Source organism: Camelina sativa, chromosome 20 (assembly GCF_000633955.1).
Source record: "Camelina sativa cultivar DH55 chromosome 20, Cs, whole genome shotgun sequence".
Lineage (NCBI taxonomy): Eukaryota > Viridiplantae > Streptophyta > Magnoliopsida > Brassicales > Brassicaceae > Camelina > Camelina sativa.
In genome coordinates, this window is record NC_025704.1 from 3,023,949 (window position 1) to 3,042,117 (window position 18,169).

The following is an 18,169-nucleotide window of genomic DNA, read 5'->3' on the forward strand; positions in this document are numbered from 1 at the left end:
GAGCTTTTCTGTTAATCTTTATTGATATACATTTCTTAACATGTTCAGATTCACACGTACGCATTTCTTTCAGTAAGCGAATCGAAAAGCTTTTTCACGCGTCTCTACAGTTTTATCGAGTACAGTGATATATAAGTGCATGATTTTTCAGTTTCTTAATAATTATAATAGCTAGAAAAATGTATATATATAAAAGAATATGCAAAACTTCAGCTTGACGTTAAATTTTTGTTGTTTGTCTTATGTTCACACAGACGAAAAATGCTATAAAACCTTCAGAAATTGCTCACCCCAAAACCCTAATTATATATTCTCTCTTTCATATCTATATAGACAAATTCTAAATCACCTGAAAAAGGGGGTTTAAAAGATGGCGAATTCAAGAAATTATGGAAAGAGACCCTTTCGAACCGATGAATCTGATGAAAAGAAAGAAGGTGACGACGATGAAAACATATTCCCTTTCTTCTCGGCCCGATCCCAGTACGACATGCGTGCCATGGTTTCAGCCTTGACTCAAGTCATTGGAAACCAAAGCAGCTCTCATGATAATAATCAACATCAACCTGTTCTCTATAATCATGAAGATCCTAACCAACAGGTTCCTCCCACTCAAGATCAAGGTATATTTATAATTACATATATATATATATATGCATATTATAGCATAAACTTGGATTAATTAGCATATTTATGTGGTGATATGTACATAGAAAATGATAATAGTAGTTTTTTTTGTCTTGTTTTATGTACATATGAGAAATCAATCAAATATACACACACACACATATGTACAACACATATGAATGCTTTCACTTGTTGATTATTTGAAGGACCCTTGAAGAAGAGGCACTATAGAGGGGTAAGACAACGACCATGGGGAAAGTGGGCAGCTGAAATTCGGGACCCGCAAAAGGCAGCACGTGTGTGGCTCGGGACATTTGAGACTGCGGAAGCTGCAGCTTTAGCTTATGATGAAGCAGCTCTTAAGTTCAAAGGAAGCAAGGCAAAACTCAATTTCCCTGAGAGGGCTCAACTAGCAAGTAACAATAGTACTCTTACCGGTCCACCAAACTATTACTCCTCTAATAATCAAATTTACTACTCAAATCCACAGCCTAATCCGCAAACCATACCATATTATAACCAATACTACTATAACCAATATCTTCATCAAGGGGGAAATAGTAGTAACGATGCACTAAGCTATAGCTTGGCCGGTGGGGAAACTGGAGCCTCACTTTACAATCATCCGACGCTATCAACTACAACTTCTTCATCATCTGGTGGATCTTCGAGGCAACAGGAAGAACAAGATTACGCCAGATATTTGCATTTTGGGGGTTCTTCACCTCCTAATTCGGGGGTTTGAGATCCTTAATAAATTGGTAAAAAGGGATGTTGGGTCACTTGTTATGAGGGGATCATATGTTTCTTGAGCGTTTTGTATTTTCTTTCAGTACGTATGTTGTTTGTGATCACTTTGATTTTTTTATCTTCTTTCAAGAGTTTATGGGGTTCTTCGTTAACAACCCTTGCATTTGGATTTGTTTGAGTTTTTTTTTTTGGGTAACTCGTTTTGTATTATAGAAGAAATTAATTATATACAAAAATGTTACACTTAAAAAATTTGGAATGTCGTCAAAAATGTTTGTAACACTTAAAGTAATATTAACCTATTCATTTATCATCAGTTTGGTTTTGATTTGAGAATTGAGAAGAAGAATATAAAAACACAAATTAACGAAAACTGAAGTTTAATCATAGATCAAATTTACACAAACACAGAGTTCCTTTCTATTTTAATTAGAGAGTTTTGACCTCTGTTTTGTGGGCTCTCTTGAGTCAATTTGAATTCACAGAATTGCTACGTATAATCGTTTAGGGTCAGGTTAATTATAAGGAATTACTACTGTTGTTTGAAAACAACGAAGACAATAGTTAGAATGTCGTATTAGAATCACGCTTGTTGACAATATATATTAAAAAGATTTTTGAAAAGTAATTTCCGTTATACTCGATCAGGGTTTCAAAAGTAGTTTGTTTAATCGGTATAATTAACGAGACTTTTACTAGCCTTTTTTGGTTCTTATTAAACTAAAAAAAGATTGATACTGGCCTTAGAAGTTATATAACAAGTATGAAAACTTGACCAAAACAGATTCCCCTAGCGTTTGTTCAAATCCATGACTTTTGTCAATCCATAGAGATTGACTTCTTTTGACCTATGTTTTTATTTGATTTTATTTCATTAAGTTTTTCCAAGCATGTGTAAGATATACATTATAACTTATAAGACATGATATACATCTTATTATTATAAGTTGTGTACAATTTATAGACAATGATATAGGAAATGTGGACGCATATACATAAATGTAAACACATGATATAATAACTAATTTTTATAAGAAAGATCACATATTAGTGGATTATGTCCGTGTGTCATAATTCTGGTGTAAAATTTATAAAATCGTATAAAAATAAAACAAAAACTAAAATGAGGGAATTAACAAATAGAGTTAGATTCAATGCACATTAGGATTCAGATTTTTTTTTTTTATATAAATCATTTCGTTTTGAAATTGTGAGACTCGTTTTTCTTATCTTCATCATATCAATTGAAATGATAGTAACTAACTATGATAATGAGTTTTCGTTATTATTAAATACTTTCCGACCAACGCGTTACCTCCTCTTTCATTTGTCTTGTTATACTTATAATTTTTTCTTTTCTTTTCTTTTAAGTTTGTTTCTTCATTTTTTACATGTGTTATATTATTAGCGTAAATGGTTAGTTTTAGTGCTTAAAACTGTTCGGTCGGTATGTAAATCTCGGCCGCCGACAAATATTTGTACTTCAACTTCAAGACATTCGTACGTGTAACTTCAAACAAAGCAATCTTTGTACTCTCTCTACTGGAATCAAATATTAACACGCTCGATTGAGGCGCGTGTATGACACCTCTGTGATGCTACTACATAAGTTTATATTACGATCAAAAGTTCAAAAATCAAAAACCATTCCTTTGTTAGTCCTGATTGTCTATATCTGACATTTTTTTAAACCATTCTTTTGTTAGTCCTGATTGTCTATATCTGACATTTTTTGTAGTGAGGATTGATTACCTAAGACATAAAAGGTTAGTATATATTTTAAAACTTGTTTGGAAAGCTATTGGTCTAGAAACCTATTAATCATCTGTCGATCGAATAGACGATAATTAGCCTTAATATGTTAAAGGATCAACTAATTGATTAGCTAGGAATATGAACTCTGGATCTCCTCTTTTTATATGGGCGGTTAAAATAAAGTAATATTTGTCGGGAAAACAAGTCTCCAGTATACAATTTTCAAACAAAGTGTAACTAGCCAGACAAGTTCTACACGAACGAGTTATCCTAACTAATTTTTTAAGAAAGTTTGTTTTCTGAATAAATTAGGACAGTCGGATTATTATTATTTTATATGTTTTAAACAATTGGGATTATGTTAAAAACTATAACATTTTTTTGTGTGTAGAAAGTGCATCTTCTTTTAACATGTTAAATTATACCAAAATACTCAAATTTTAACATGGTACATTATTCTAAATTACTCAGTCTTTGTTGTATGAATTAAACGACCGTTGCTTACAAAACAATATACAACCATGATTCCGACAGACAGAATATAAAGAAATAAACAATAAATAAAAACGTTGACAAAAACGGAAATTGGGGATGGCCGCCCGCACGCACGCCGGCCTCACCGCCCTTTCAACCTTTGCGGCCTTCTAAGCTCTCACAAATCTCAACCACCTGCCTTTTTTTTTTTCAATTTCAAACTTATCGGCCCAAAGACGTATGAATACTTGCATGCATACATATACACAACAAAATAAAATACAAAACGTATGTTTGTTTGTAAACGTTAACTATATATGGTTTTTGTTTCGTTCGTTCAGAGATGTTCAAATTGCACCTATCGGCTCACTCATTTTATATATTTATACATAGCGCAGGCCAAAACCACAAAAATCCGGCCCATTTGACAAATAACACAAACCGTTAGTTTCTAAGTTGATTTGCTAAAATCACAAAAGATTCGAAAATAGTGAAAATACTTACATTAAGAAAAGAAAACTATACAGTGACAAAACTATAGATAAAAACTTGTTGTGTTGGAAATATTTGTTGAGGGAGGAGACCAGTTCTGTTCCAAATATGGCTGAGTTGGGAATAGTAGACTAGTGAAAGAAAACATGTAGAATCAGTACTTTTGTGTGCTTTGTCTGTGAAATGGAAGAAGGAGAATATTTTGAGCTTTTGTAGAATCATAATCTTCTTTTTGCCGTTGATAAAGCTAAGGTTCCTTTAAAATTTCACTGTCCAAAAATAGAGCTCCACGATTAATAGAGATTAGAAAAGAATTGTAAATAATGGCAGAAAAGCTTTTTAAAAAAAATCCGACCTGCCGGAATCGAACCAGCGACCTAAAGATTTGCTGTCACAGACTACAGTCTTCCGCTCTACCAACTGAGCTAAGGTCGGTTACTGACTATCTAATACTTACGTTTATTCTTATTCGCACTAAAAACAATTAGATTTGACCTAATTCGGTTTAGGTCAAAAACCGGGATACGCACGGTATAATCAATTTTGACCGGCTCCATTCGCACGTGCCGTGTAAAAGAATAGCACGTGGAACATAGAGATTAGAGAGAGATTGGGATATTATAATGCTAGCGTCACTTGCGGTTGACAGATGACCGCCGGATTTTGCTTCACCGGCCACCGTTTGTTATTAGCCCAGAACAACAACAAGACTCGCACACACACACACCACATTAATTCCTTTTTTTGTTGTCTCTGTCTCTATCTCCCAAGTGAAGTAGTAAATTTCCAAACTTTTTAGAATTTGTGTTGAAAGACTCATTCGCTACTGTTTCAAAGTCTTCTTCTTTCTCAGAACCCAGGACTCACTCCTCTTCCACGAGATGATCAACGATCCGTAGAATCATTCAAAAACCTCCCCCTTTGTGTGAAGGTGAAGAAAGCATTCTAATTTTTGTTTTTTTTGTATCGATTTGATTTGATTGGTGAATCCGAAGCAGCAATGGAGACGGCGAAATCGAAGCTTAAGAACCGAAGCACGATGAAGAAACCTGTATCCGTGACGATGGAGCATGTTCTATTGGCGTTACGTGAGACAATGGATGAGAGAGAGATCAGGGTTCGTAGTTTGTTCGATTTCTTCGACAATTCGAATTTAGGGTTCTTAGATTACGCCCAGATCGAAAAGGGTCTTGCTTCGCTTCAGATTCCTCCTGAGTACAAGTACGCTAGGGATTTGTTTAGAGTCTGCGACGCTAATAGAGATGGGCGTGTTGATTACCACGAGTTTCGTCGTTACATTGATGCTAAGGAGCTTGAGCTCTACAGGATTTTCCAAGCTATTGATGTTGAGCACAATGGCTGCATTTTGCCTGAGGAGCTTTGGGAAGCTCTTGTTAAGGCTGGTATGTACTACTGTTCCATTTCTACTGTTTTTTCACTTAAAGTTTCAACCTTTATGGGAACTCTGGAGTTTATGGCACTGTGTTTGATCGGTTCTTTATAGTGTTTATGTATTCCCATTTGATTGTTAAGTATCACCAACCCTACCTATATAAGCCCTACAGTTATGTTCTTGTAGGTATTGAGATTGATGATGAGGAACTCGCTCGTTTTGTGGAGCATGTTGATAAGGACAACAATGGAACGATAACGTTCGAAGAGTGGAGAGATTTTCTTTTGTTATACCCTCATGAAGCCACCATTGAGAACATATATCAACACTGGGAAAGGGTGTGTTTGATAGATATTGGGGAGCAGGCTGTTATACCTGATGGTATTAGCAAACATGTCAAAAGAAGTAGATTGCTTCTCGCTGGTGGACTAGCCGGAGCTGTTTCTAGAACTGCAACTGCACCTCTTGATCGCCTGAAAGTTGTTTTGCAAGTTCAAAGAGCTCACGCAGGGGTGCTCCCAACCATTAAGAAGATATGGAGAGAAGATAAGTTGAGGGGTTTCTTCAGAGGGAATGGGTTAAATGTTATGAAAGTTGCTCCTGAAAGTGCCATTAAGTTTTGTGCTTACGAAATGCTAAAACCCATGATTGGGGGAGAGGACGGTGATATTGGTACAAGCGGGAGGCTTTTGGCAGGTGGAATGGCTGGTGCGATTGCTCAAACCGCTATTTACCCTATGGATCTCGTAAAGACTCGGTTACAGACTTGTGTCAGTGAAGGTGGAAAAACACCAAAGTTGTGGAAGCTCACAAAGGATATATGGTTTCGAGAGGGACCTCGGGCATTCTACAAGGGTCTTTTTCCTTCTCTTCTTGGGATTATTCCTTATGCAGGAATTGACCTAGCTGCATATGAAACGCTAAAAGACTTGTCTAGGACATATATTCTTCATGACACTGGTTAGAGCATTGAAGCCGTAGATCCTTAAGTTTCCTTCGTGTATGATGTGTTCTGTGATATACTGAAAACAGCGTACAATTTTGCAGAGCCAGGTCCACTGATACAGCTGAGCTGTGGAATGACATCAGGAGCTCTTGGAGCATCATGTGTTTACCCGTTACAGGTAGTAAGAACAAGGTAAAAACGCCAAAGAATCCCGAAATCATGTAACAATCTTTATGTCTCCTCTGTGTTTGTGAAAACAAGTTTGATCCTTTTTTTCATGTCAGAATGCAAGCAGATAGTTCAGAGACAACAATGAAGCAAGAGTTTATGAAAACAATGAGAGGCGAAGGTCTGAGAGGTTTCTACAGAGGAATCTTACCCAATCTTCTCAAAGTGGTTCCAGCAGCAAGCATTACGTACATTGTTTATGAAGCTATGAAGAAAAATATGGCTCTTGATTAGCTCAATACGGTCGTGAAATTTTTCTCCGGGTTAGTTTATTCTTTTTTTTTTGGTTCCCAAGGGGTGGTCACTCACTCTCTAGGTTTATTATGTGAGATAACAAAAACAAGACGAGAGATTGTATCATGTCTGCTCGTTGATGTGTTCAAGATTAACTCACATCTCCAAAACGGATTTTGAATGGTTATATAAGTAATAAACTCACATCTTCCTCATTAATATTAACTAATTACACAATTTGACTAATAATAAGAGAGACGAGTATTGTTTAAATAGTTGGTAAAAGTATAGTTTTTGTTTATATAAATTATATAAGTTGACTTTGTAATACAAAAATATTTAGATAATGGTTCACTTCATTTGAAGAGTTGTAAAGTGGTTGGTTCGGGTTTCGGCCTCCAAAGGATCAATACTTGAACTGTACTCAGAAAATTTCTGCAACAAAACATAGAGTTAAGGCACATGAAACTGGGATTATATATATATATAAAAAAAAGAAAGATAAAATTGAGATGGATCATACTCCCAAGGGATGTCTCCGGCCATTTTCCATTGTTCATCGTTGTCTGTATACGTCAACGTATAGTGATTTCCGTCGCCAGCTGTTGGAATCAAAGAAAAGTCCTAGTTAGAAAAATTAAATTATGTATGTGGTTTGTACATTTAATAAGTTTGTAGAACTGATCAAAGCAATATACATAACAAATCATTAGACTACAAAACAGCACACTAGCACAAATCATTAGACTCCAAAACAACACACGAACACAAATCATTAGACTACATATTTTCTTTTACTTGTGTATTTGTATATCTTTGCAAAGTTTCTTATTTATTTATGTTGAATATGCATATGAACTAAGTACTTGTTTTTTTCTAGTATAGTTTTGATGATAGCTTTCGAGAAACAAAACCTAAGATGATAGTATATTTTATTTTTCTTCGACTAAAAACATTTTTTTTTAGTTACTTACAATTAATTGCTAATTCAAACATATCAGACAGAGCATCTACGAGACGCTCATAGTTCTCAAACGCGAAGAGATCAACTGCCCCTACGAGGTTATCCTTGTAATATAATTCCCCTTCGAGGTTATCCTTGTAATATACTTTGACAATGCGAGATTCAGAAGATGAAGACGCCATTGATTGATCCTTTACCTCAAAACCATATGTGATTCAAGTATTTATATTAGATTTATGATTATTATGATTGTTTGTTCAAATTGGTAAATTATCTATGTATTTTGTATTAATTCCAAATAAATATTTATAGTTATGTTTTTAATTCAACAATCTGCATCATATTATCAAAATAGATGAAAACAATCTAAAAACAAAGTTATCTATTAAAACAAAAATCTAAGAAGAAATCTCAATTAGAAAGACAATACTGCATTTTCTTAATTAAAAATGTATTTTTATATGAATCATTTTAATTTAGTAGGTTTTCTTTAATATTTTTGAAGTGTATAATCTCAATGTCCATAACTGAGAATTTAGAGAGTTTTAGATTGTAGCTTTTGAAGATAATTTTTTAATTAAATAAACTAAAATCTCTATAGAAAATAATGAATAAACTCAGATTCATAAAATAATTAAATAAAACAGTATCTCTAATTTTGATGGGAATAAAACATTATCTCTAGTTTTCATTAAATATATAATGATTAACTAATCATGAGTAAATTATTGCTATGGTTTACAAAAAAAAAAATATATTGTTGATTAAGATTTTAGCTATTTAACATTTTCATGAATCTAAAATATGGTGGATTTAAAATAGTTGATTTTATTTAAAATATTTAAAATAAGCCTCGGTTAACTTTTAAAGTAATTTTTAAAAATAAGCTCAAGTTAACTTTTGAAAATAAACTTATACAGTCTCTCTTCATTTGTAAAGTTCATGCTTGTTGATTTAGTTATATTAATCATTTTCATTTAATAAGTTTTCTTTAATATTTTTGAGGTGTATAATCTCAATGCCATAACTGAGAATTTAGAGAGTTTTAGATTGTAGCTTTTGAAGATAGTTTTTTAGTTAAATAAAGTAAAATGTCTATAGAAAATAATGAATAAACTCAGATTCATAACATAATTAAACAAAAACAGTATCTCTAATTTTGATGGGAAAAAAACATTATCTCTAGTTTTGATTAAATATATAATGATTAACTAATCATGAGTAAATTATTGCTATTGTTTACTAAAAAGAAAAAATATATATATATGTTTATATATATTAATGAGTAAGATTTTATCTATTTAACGTTTTCATGAATCTAAAACATGGTGGATTTTTATTTAGACTATTTAAAACAAGCCTAGATTAACTTTTAAAATAAACTCAAACCAATTGGTTTTAAATACCCATTTCAAACCAATTGGCTTAACTCCAACAGGAAGATCAACAAGGTTCCAGGTTCTATTCTTTTCTATCAATAACAGCTCTTCCTTACATGCCTTTATCCAGACCTCTTGATATTTTGCTTCATCAAAGTTCCATTTCTACTGTTCTTCACATAAATTTCCAACCTTTATGGGAATTTTGGAGTTTTTGGCACTGTGTTTGATGTTATAATTGATCGGTTCTTAACTGTGTTTATGTATTCCCATTTGATTGTTGAGTATCACAAACCTACCTATATAAGCCCCACAGTTATGTTCTTGTAGGCATTGAGATCGATGATGAGGAACTTGCTCGTTTTGTGGGGCATGTTGATAAGGACAACAATGGAACTATAATATTTGAAGAGTGGAGAGATTTTCTTTTGTTATATCCTCATGAAGCAGGCTGTTATACCTGATGGTATTAGCAAACATTTCAAAAGAAGCAGATTACTTCTCGCTGGTGGACTAGCCGGAGCTGTTTCTAGAACTGTAACTGCACCTCTTGATCGCCTGAAAGTTGTTTTGCAAGTTCAAAGGGCGCACGCAGGGGTGCTCTCAACCATTAAGAAGATAAGTTGAGGGGGTTCTTCAGAGGCAATGGGTTAAATGTTATGAAAGTTGGTGAAAGCACTATTAAGTTTTGTGCTTATGAAATGCTAAAACCCATGATTGGGGGAGAGGACGGTGATATTGGTACAATCAGGAGGCTTTTGGCAGGTGGAATGGCTGTTGCGATTGGTCAAACCGCTATTTACCCTATGGATTTCATAAAGACTCGGTTACAGACTTGTGTCAGTGAAGGTGGAAAAACACGAAAGTTGTGGAAGCTCACAAAGGATATATAGGTTCGAGAGTGACCCCGAGCATTCTACAAGGGTCTCTTTCCTTCTCTTCTTGGCATTCCTTATGCAGGAATTGACCTATCTGCATATGAAATGCTAAAAGACTTGTCTAGGACATATATTCTTCATGATACTGGTTAGAGCATTGAAGCCGTAAATCCTTAAGTTTCTGTAGAAACTAGAGAAGGGTTTTGGGGAAAAATCTTTATTATTGTGTTGTTTTTCTTAATAAATGATACAAGAGTGTATATAACTGACATCAACAAAGTCCAATATGCACTGTCGACCCATACACCAATACTTTCCCGCACGACAAACGTGGTATGCAAAACGAAAACTTTACAATAGAAAAACGGAATACATACGTCATGGACACTTGTCAAGAACGAACAAATTATATCAACAAATTTCTTCGGACATAAACTTTAATCTTGAAAATATGGGTGGAACTTCAGCTCGTCTTCGGTCTTTGGTAAAAGGGAATAACAACATCCCATGGGTGCAAATCATGCAATCTCGGACAGTTCACAAATTGGACTAAAAAGAAATTGACCTAAAAACATAAAATATGAACGTTCTAAACAACTCCCCCGTAATGGTAAAACTATCACCAAATAAAAATTCAGAAAAAATTCATAACTCAAACCCTATAAACCCTAAACCATAGAACCATCACCACTAATTTAAATAAAAGAAAAAAAAAAAACTCAATTAATTATTGTATAAAGAAAACTCACATCTCCCCCATTAATATTAACTAATTACACAATTTGACCGCGAATAAGAGAGACGAGTATTGTTTAAATAGTTGGTAAAAGTTTTTTTTTTTTTTTTACATAAATTATATAAGTTGACTTTGCAACACAGGAATATTTAGATAATAGTTCACTTCAATTGAAGAGATGTAAAATGGTTCGTTGGAGTTTCGTTTGCATGTATTGTCGGGTGGTACTTATGATCAAGGATCCGGTCACGTAATGATCAATTTTTGAGCTGTACTCACAAAATCGCTGCAACAAAACATAGAGTCAAGGCTCATGTAACTGGGATTATATATATAAAAAAAGAAAGATAATTAAGATGGATCATACTGCCAAGGGATGTCTCCGGCCATCATCCAATCTTCATCGTTGTCTATATACGTCAACGTATAGTGATCACTAGATACATTGCCATCTGTTGGAATCAAAGAAAAGTCCTACTTAGGAAAATTAAATTATGTATGTGGTTTGTACATTTAATAAGTTTTGTAGAACTGATCAAAGCAATACACCACTAAAACAAATCATTAGACTGCAAAATAACACACTAACACAAATCATTAGACTACGAAACAACACACTAGCACAAATCATTAGACTACGTAGTTTCTTTTACTTGTGTATTTCTATATCTTTGCAAAGTTTCTTATTTATTTATTTATTTATTTTGAATATGCATATGAACTAAGTACTTGTTTTTTCTTGTTTAATTCTGATGATAGCTTTCGAGAAACAAAAGGTAAGATGATATATTTTACTTTTCTTCGACTAAAAACATTTTTTTAGTTACTTACACTTAATTGTTGCTCCTCCAAACATATTAGACAGAGCATTTACGAGACCCTCATAGTTCCTGTACCTTAAGAGATCGACTTCCCCTACGACGTTTCCCTCATAATATATTTCGAGGATATTGCGAGATTCAGAAGATGAAGACGCCACTGATTGAGACTTTTCAGAAGAGTTCACGGATTGAGACCTTTCAGAAGAGTTCACCGATTGAGACCTTTCAGAAGAGCTTACCGATTGAGATCTTTCAGAAGAGCTCACTGATTGAGACCTTTCAGAAGAGTTCATTGATTGAGACCTTTACCTTAAAACCATATGTGATTCAAGTATATATATTCTGACTGTTCGTTCGAATTGGTAAATTATCTATGTATTTTGTATTATTTTCAAATAAATATGTATAATTATGTTTTTATTCAACAATCTGCATGATATTATCAAAATAGATGAAAACAATCTAAAAACAAAGTTATCTATTAAAACAAAAATCTAAGAAGAAATCTCAATTAGAAAGACAAGACTGCATTTTCTTAATTAAAAATGTATTTTTATATTAATCAATGTCATTTAATAGGTTTTCTTTAATATTTTTGAAGTGTATAATCTCAAAGTCCATAACTGAGAATTTAGAGAGTTTTAGATTGTAGCTTTTCAATATAGTTTTTAATTAAATAAAGTAAATTGTCTATAGAAAATAATGAATAAACTCAGATTCATAAAATAATTAAATTAAAACAGTATCTCTAATTTTGATGGGAAAAAACATTATCTCTAGTTTTCATTAAATATATAATGATTAACTAATCATGAGTAAATTATTGCTATGAAAAAAATAGTGCTATGGTTTTATCATTTTCATTTAATAGGTTTTCTTTAATATTTTTGAAGTGTATAATCTCAATGACATAACTGAGAATTTAGGGAGTTTTAGATTGTAGCTTTTGAAGAAATGTTTTAGTTAAATAAAGTAAAATGTCTATAGAAAATAATGAATAAACTCAGATTCATAATATAATTAAATTAAAACAGTATCTCTAATTTTGATGGGGAAAAAACATTATCTCTAGTTTTCATTAAATATAAAATGATTAATTAATTGCTATGTAAAAAGTATTGCTGTGGTTTTATATTAATCATTTTCATTTAATAGGTTTTCTTTAATATTTTTGAAGTGTATAATCTCAAGGCCATAACTGAGAATTTAGAGAGTTTTAGATTGTAGCTTTTGAAGAATTTTTTTAGTTAAATAAACTAAAATGTCTATAGAAAATAATGAATAAACTCAGATTCGTAAAATAATTAAATTAAAAAAGTATCTCTAGTTTTGATGGGAAAAAAACATTATCTCTAGTTTTCATTAAATATATAATGATTAACTAATCATGAGTAAAGTTTTGCTATGAAAAAAAAGTATTGCTATGGTTTACAAAAAAAAAAAATATTGTTGATTAAGATTTTATCTATTTAATGTTTGAATGAATCTAAAACATGGTGGATTTAAAATAGTTGATTGTATTTAGACTATTTAAAATAAGCTTAAGTTAACTTTTGAAATAAGCTCAAATTAACTTTTGAAAATCAACTTAGACAGTCTGTCTTCATTTGTAAAATTCATGCTTGTTGATTTAGTTATAGTGTTCTCCGATGAATTACATATATTCTGAATAGCTGACTCTGAACATATATATATATATATATATATATATATATTAATGATGGTTAGCTTTTACAGTTTGACATATATATGAGCAATAGAATTAAATTATTTTCATTGACTTAAAAATAATATACTTATTTAACATATTCGTTATATTTTCGCCATCAGTTTATATATCTCAATTATTGGTCTTTTGTATCATTTAATTTTTTAAAATTTCGACTAGAAAATATGCTTCATGATGATGACAACAATGTTATACCTAAACACTTATTTATTCTAAAAAGCTATTTTCAGCTTTAGCATATGTTTATTTAAAAAAAATCAGTGGTTTAATTGTCCATTTTCATTATATTTTTTCGGTGGACAGTTTTTCATTAAAATTAAAAAAAGGTAAAATGTGCAATTTAAATAATAATTCACTAATCAGAAAATTTGACAAATTTTGCTTGTGAGACAAAAGAGTAGTAACAACTAAACAATACACATATAGTAGCATAAAACGATCGGAACAGTTAAGATGTTACGGATTCATTGTTAACGCTATCATGACTTGGAAGTTGGAACTAAAACGAAAGAAAAACAATAACTTTGGTAAGAAAGTGTTGACTGTGAAATGGGAGTCATTGGCAACAACTTCTTTCGTTCATGGGAGGTTCGGCTGAGGGCAGATTCAGGTGGGTTTGGTCACAAAATCACTATTTTATATTAAATGAAATAAAAATAAAAACAAGAGAAATATTATATGCCATATGTAATCAAATTGACTCTTTAGTTTTACATAGAACCGTCTCAAACTCTTTCACATCCCGTTAATAAAGTTAGCAACGGTGCGGGTACTACTATATATACTTGGTGAATCGCAACTTGGAACTTAATATATATAAAGATAGGTTTTCAAAGGACAAAACAAGAACAATCGTAGAACTACTTAAAAACAATCGGAATACGTACTTCTCGTCAGAGAATATCACCACCGGAAAAATAAGAAGAAAACAGAAATAAATTTTAAAGATACGAAGAAGAAAGGCGTAGCCTTCCCTTTGCCTCTGATGACTTGCCGTTTGTATCCTCTCCTTCAGAGAAAGATAACGGAACCGAGCTAATTAATTAACTTGAGCTAACTATATAGCTCAAAAGCTTCTTAACGCAGCCGTCGTCTTTTTCCGTTTCATCCTCCATATCTTCTTTTTTTTTTCTTCTCCTGCTTGCTTAGATTATAATTTTAACAAAGGTGAGAGTTGAACCGTTATAGTGTTTCTTTAAGTCTTTCTACATCTTCACCCCCATTTATAATGGCTTCATCTGGTCCCATATCTAAAAACTTGTTTTTATTTAAACATGAATATTTATGTCTTTGCTCATCAGTTTTATTTTCAACCCATATGGAATCTTTTTGAAAGTTATATATACCTAACGTCGGTAAAAAATTTAATATACATTTAAATAACGTGCATGTTCTACTTTCTAAAAGAAAATCCATTTGCGTTATTGCTTTTATAATAGTTGAAAATAAAATATTTAAAGCCTTCATTCTGTCCGAAACAATTAGTTCAAATGGTCTGAAGAAATAACATTAATTATGAAATTTAAATCGACTTTTTTATATCTGTTTTTCTACTTTGATACTTATTATGAACGGAGAGCGGCCATTTTAGATTAGAGAGTAGATCACTGATCTCATAATTAATCGATTTTACGGAAGAAAAAAAATCTACTACAAAGATTTAATATCGTTAATATATGTTGTATAATCAACATAATTATTAATCAAATATAACAAAAATATAATTATGAAACTTGAGATATGTTTTGAACACTTCTTTTTCTTAATGCGAACAACACTTCTTTTTTTTTAGCAAAAAATGTTATTGCTGCTTTGCTTTCAATTATTGATATAATATAGATAGTTGTCGAATCACTCTAGTATACAAATCAACGATTTCAACTATATAGTGTTGAGGCTAGCGGAATTATAATATATATTCAGAAAGAAGGAAAACATGACAAGAAGTATCAAGGAGTTTATTCTATTGTTTTTCTTCTTTCCGTCGGCATAGCTTTTGGGGGATTTTGCTATATTTATCCTTCCACTTGTTTATTATATTATTTTCAACTTCCTAGCGTAAGTGCGTAACTATTGTTTTCGTAGCTTAATTAATTTCTTTTTTCTTGATTTACTAGTAGTAGGACTAATTTCCAAATAACCAACATTTACAAGTTTTACTCGTAAGAATGATCAAGTTAATTTTGCGTCATGTCAAAAAGAAAAAAAGAGGAAGCCTCAGGCATCGAACCCATCTTCTGTGGGTGATATGATAATACACGTACTTAACATCTACAAGTATGTTTTTTTTAATTTCCTCTATTATTGCATCAGTTCGTCCTATATTCTTATTTTTTAAAAAAATGTCCTCATGACAATTAAAAATACAAGAATTGTAGCTATATTATATACTAATGTCATCATCTCCACTAGAAATAACATTTACATATTCTAAGAGCTGATCTGGTTTAGTGGTCATACGAGGACCACTTATGACTTACCTCATCGGCTTAACCCACTATTATTGAGTTTGTATCAGTTTGACAAAAAAAAATAAATTATTTTCAGAAAAAAACAGCAAAAAATGAAAAGAAACATATGTGGCATTAATAAGTACCATTTCATTTTCAACAAATTAACTACGAATTTTTTTTTTTTTTTTTTCTGTTTTTGTTTCTGAATCTGAATGTTTAAGGCCTTAATTCTATGATTCTATCTAAAATACAGTATATGATTAAGAATGTAAAGCAGATCGAGATGAATGTGAATACTGAATATGATTATAAATGGTATAAATTAAATTAATGTGTAGGCCTTTCTTTATATAGGATTGTAAAGCTTCTTTACACCGTTTTATTTATAACAAAAATAGCAATGGACAATAATTAACGTCGAATAAGCACTAATTCCATTAATGGGAGCTAGTAAGCACCAAGCACTAGTTCAACTCGTATCAATTTATTATATTTAAATCAATAGACAAAACTTGTTTTAATTCCTTATTGAGAAAGATTTGTCCACTTTAGTTAAGTCTTATCCTAAATAGCTTTACTTTTACTTTTCTTTAGAATTATGAACAGTTCACTTCACTATATATCTAGATATAGGACATCTACGAAATTTAAAATTTTTAAAAACTCCATGATAGTATTAGTTATTTAAATATTTTCATATAAATACACACACTACATAGAATAATAATGGCTACCATAAACATTACGTTAAAAGTTTCTGAAATTTATAATACGTACCTAAACACATAAAAATTAGTGTGTATCATGTGAACCAAATCTGAATGACCACGTAATGAGGTGGACTATCTAGAACTTTACCAGTGTAAAAACGATAAGAATTAGGTCTTACTCTTAGTCATTAAAATTAATAATAGATTTATATCTCATGTACTTCTTTATGTTTTCAATTTGACAGAAGTACCAATGAAAATAAACTACATATATATTACTGCAGTGAAATCCCAATAATAAGGAATCTGATGTGACGTGGATCTTCAAGACACTTCCACGAATGAAACTGCATGGTCTCAACTGCTTACACGTATAACTTCTACATCTCTCTTCTGAGCTCCAGATGTCTCCATCTTCCTTTTTATAATCCACAATCTAAAACACTCCCAAGTATATATCATCACTCCACAAATAATAAAAATCACAAGATCTCTCGCTTTTGTTTTCAGCAAAAATTTACTAATCACTTGTCAAGATAAGCTATGGCCGTTCGATCAACAGTAAGTAAAACGTAACCTAATACGTACGTCGTTTGTTTCTCTATGATTTATTTGCTCTTCTCGGTTTTGACTTTTTAATCTTTTTAAATGTTTGAAGGGTTACTTGAAAAGCATGGTGCAAAGGTTAAGAACTTACACCGCTCCTACAATACCAAGATCCAAAGCGTATTCTACTGCGGCGACTGAGTATGGTGGTCAGAGAACCTCCACCACGGCAGCAGCTACAAAAGCTGACTTCACACCTGTTTACGTCTCCATAGGATTGATCTCATTGTCTGTAACGTTCGGTGTTTACACTGCGTATCATCATCTACACGAAAACCCTGGCGTGCGTGTCAACAAGAAGATAAGAGAGACTATCCCCGAGATTGAAGATCCCGATCGAGTTCTAAACGAAGCGGACCGGTTCGCTAACAGGTCGTGGTTTAGGAAAATAGCTCACGTTCAAGAGTTTGACAAGCAGGATGTGATTTCTGACCCAATCAGGAAAGATCAGTTCGCTCACAAACCTCGTGCCTTGACGCTTAAGGATGTCGGAGTTGATCCTAAGATGCACGCGGCTCACTAATTTAAGCTTCCATTTAATTTAGTGATGTGTTTTTGTAATTGCATGTTTTATTTCCTATAATAAAACGACTTCTTGTTAGGAGGTCGAACGGGATTAAGGTTCGATTAATTTAATCCTGTGGTAAGACAACTTCAGTGTTTTTTTTTTGTTGTTGTTTTCGAACACTTTGTAAAATATGATGTCTAATCGAATAACCAGGTTTTGATTATTATATGTCCAGTTTAATCGTGTGGTTTTGATCTAGGATTGGAGACTCAAATTCAGATTTAACCAGTTTTTGTCGGTTTGAGTGTGAGATATATAGATGCTGTTCTTATTTATATGAGCTTTGAAATTTATCTATAACCAAGCCGACGTAATCTATTTATATTTGGGCCCAGGCCCAATACTATGGTCAAGACACGTATTGCTCCTAGTTCTTGGATGACGTGTCGATATTTGATAGGTTAATGTCACGTGGCGAGTAATATA

At 32.3% G+C, this 18,169-nt stretch overlaps 4 protein-coding genes, 1 long non-coding RNA gene, 1 other non-coding gene and 1 pseudogene across 7 annotated transcripts; 4 read left to right on the forward strand and 3 right to left on the reverse strand.

Moving 5' to 3' along the window:
• Positions 195-1,546, forward strand: LOC104768935 (ethylene-responsive transcription factor ERF115-like). Its single transcript, XM_010493033.1, has 2 exons — positions 195-623; positions 834-1,546. Exons 1-2 carry the CDS (start codon positions 371-373, stop codon positions 1,370-1,372), a joined length of 792 nt encoding a protein of 263 aa, XP_010491335.1. The 5' UTR covers positions 195-370; the 3' UTR covers positions 1,373-1,546.
• TRNAY-GUA lies at positions 4,448-4,533 on the reverse strand. The gene is given in 2 exon segments: positions 4,448-4,483; positions 4,497-4,533. It is a non-coding gene; the product is annotated as a tRNA-Tyr (tRNA).
• LOC104768936 (calcium-binding mitochondrial carrier protein SCaMC-1-like) lies at positions 4,737-7,114 on the forward strand. Of its 2 annotated transcripts, XM_010493036.2 has the most exons (5): positions 4,737-5,029; positions 5,097-5,501; positions 5,678-6,451; positions 6,539-6,629; positions 6,722-7,114. In XM_010493036.2, the coding sequence occupies exons 2-5, from the start codon at positions 5,099-5,101 to the stop codon at positions 6,897-6,899; spliced, it is 1,446 nt and encodes a 481-aa protein (XP_010491338.1). In that variant the 5' UTR covers positions 4,737-5,029; positions 5,097-5,098; the 3' UTR covers positions 6,900-7,114. The 2 variants fall into 2 exon arrangements, with proteins under 2 accessions (XP_010491338.1, XP_010491336.1); XM_010493034.2 differs by having other exon boundaries at positions 4,737-5,501.
• On the reverse strand, positions 7,030-7,501 carry LOC104768937. Its single transcript, XR_002036866.1, has 2 exons — positions 7,423-7,501; positions 7,030-7,334 (listed from the first exon to the last, which is right to left on the reverse strand). It is a non-coding gene; the product is annotated as an uncharacterized LOC104768937 (long non-coding RNA).
• LOC104772151 lies at positions 9,684-10,273 on the forward strand (annotated as a pseudogene).
• LOC104768938 (auxin-responsive protein IAA31-like) lies at positions 10,864-12,138 on the reverse strand. The gene is made up of 3 exons (XM_010493038.2): positions 11,688-12,138; positions 11,224-11,308; positions 10,864-11,142 (listed from the first exon to the last, which is right to left on the reverse strand). The coding sequence occupies exons 1-3, from the start codon at positions 11,968-11,970 to the stop codon at positions 11,103-11,105; spliced, it is 408 nt and encodes a 135-aa protein (XP_010491340.1). The 5' UTR covers positions 11,971-12,138; the 3' UTR covers positions 10,864-11,102.
• Positions 17,015-17,909, forward strand: LOC104768939. The gene is made up of 2 exons (XM_010493039.2): positions 17,015-17,130; positions 17,228-17,909. Exons 1-2 carry the CDS (start codon positions 17,113-17,115, stop codon positions 17,696-17,698), a joined length of 489 nt encoding a protein of 162 aa, XP_010491341.1. The 5' UTR covers positions 17,015-17,112; the 3' UTR covers positions 17,699-17,909.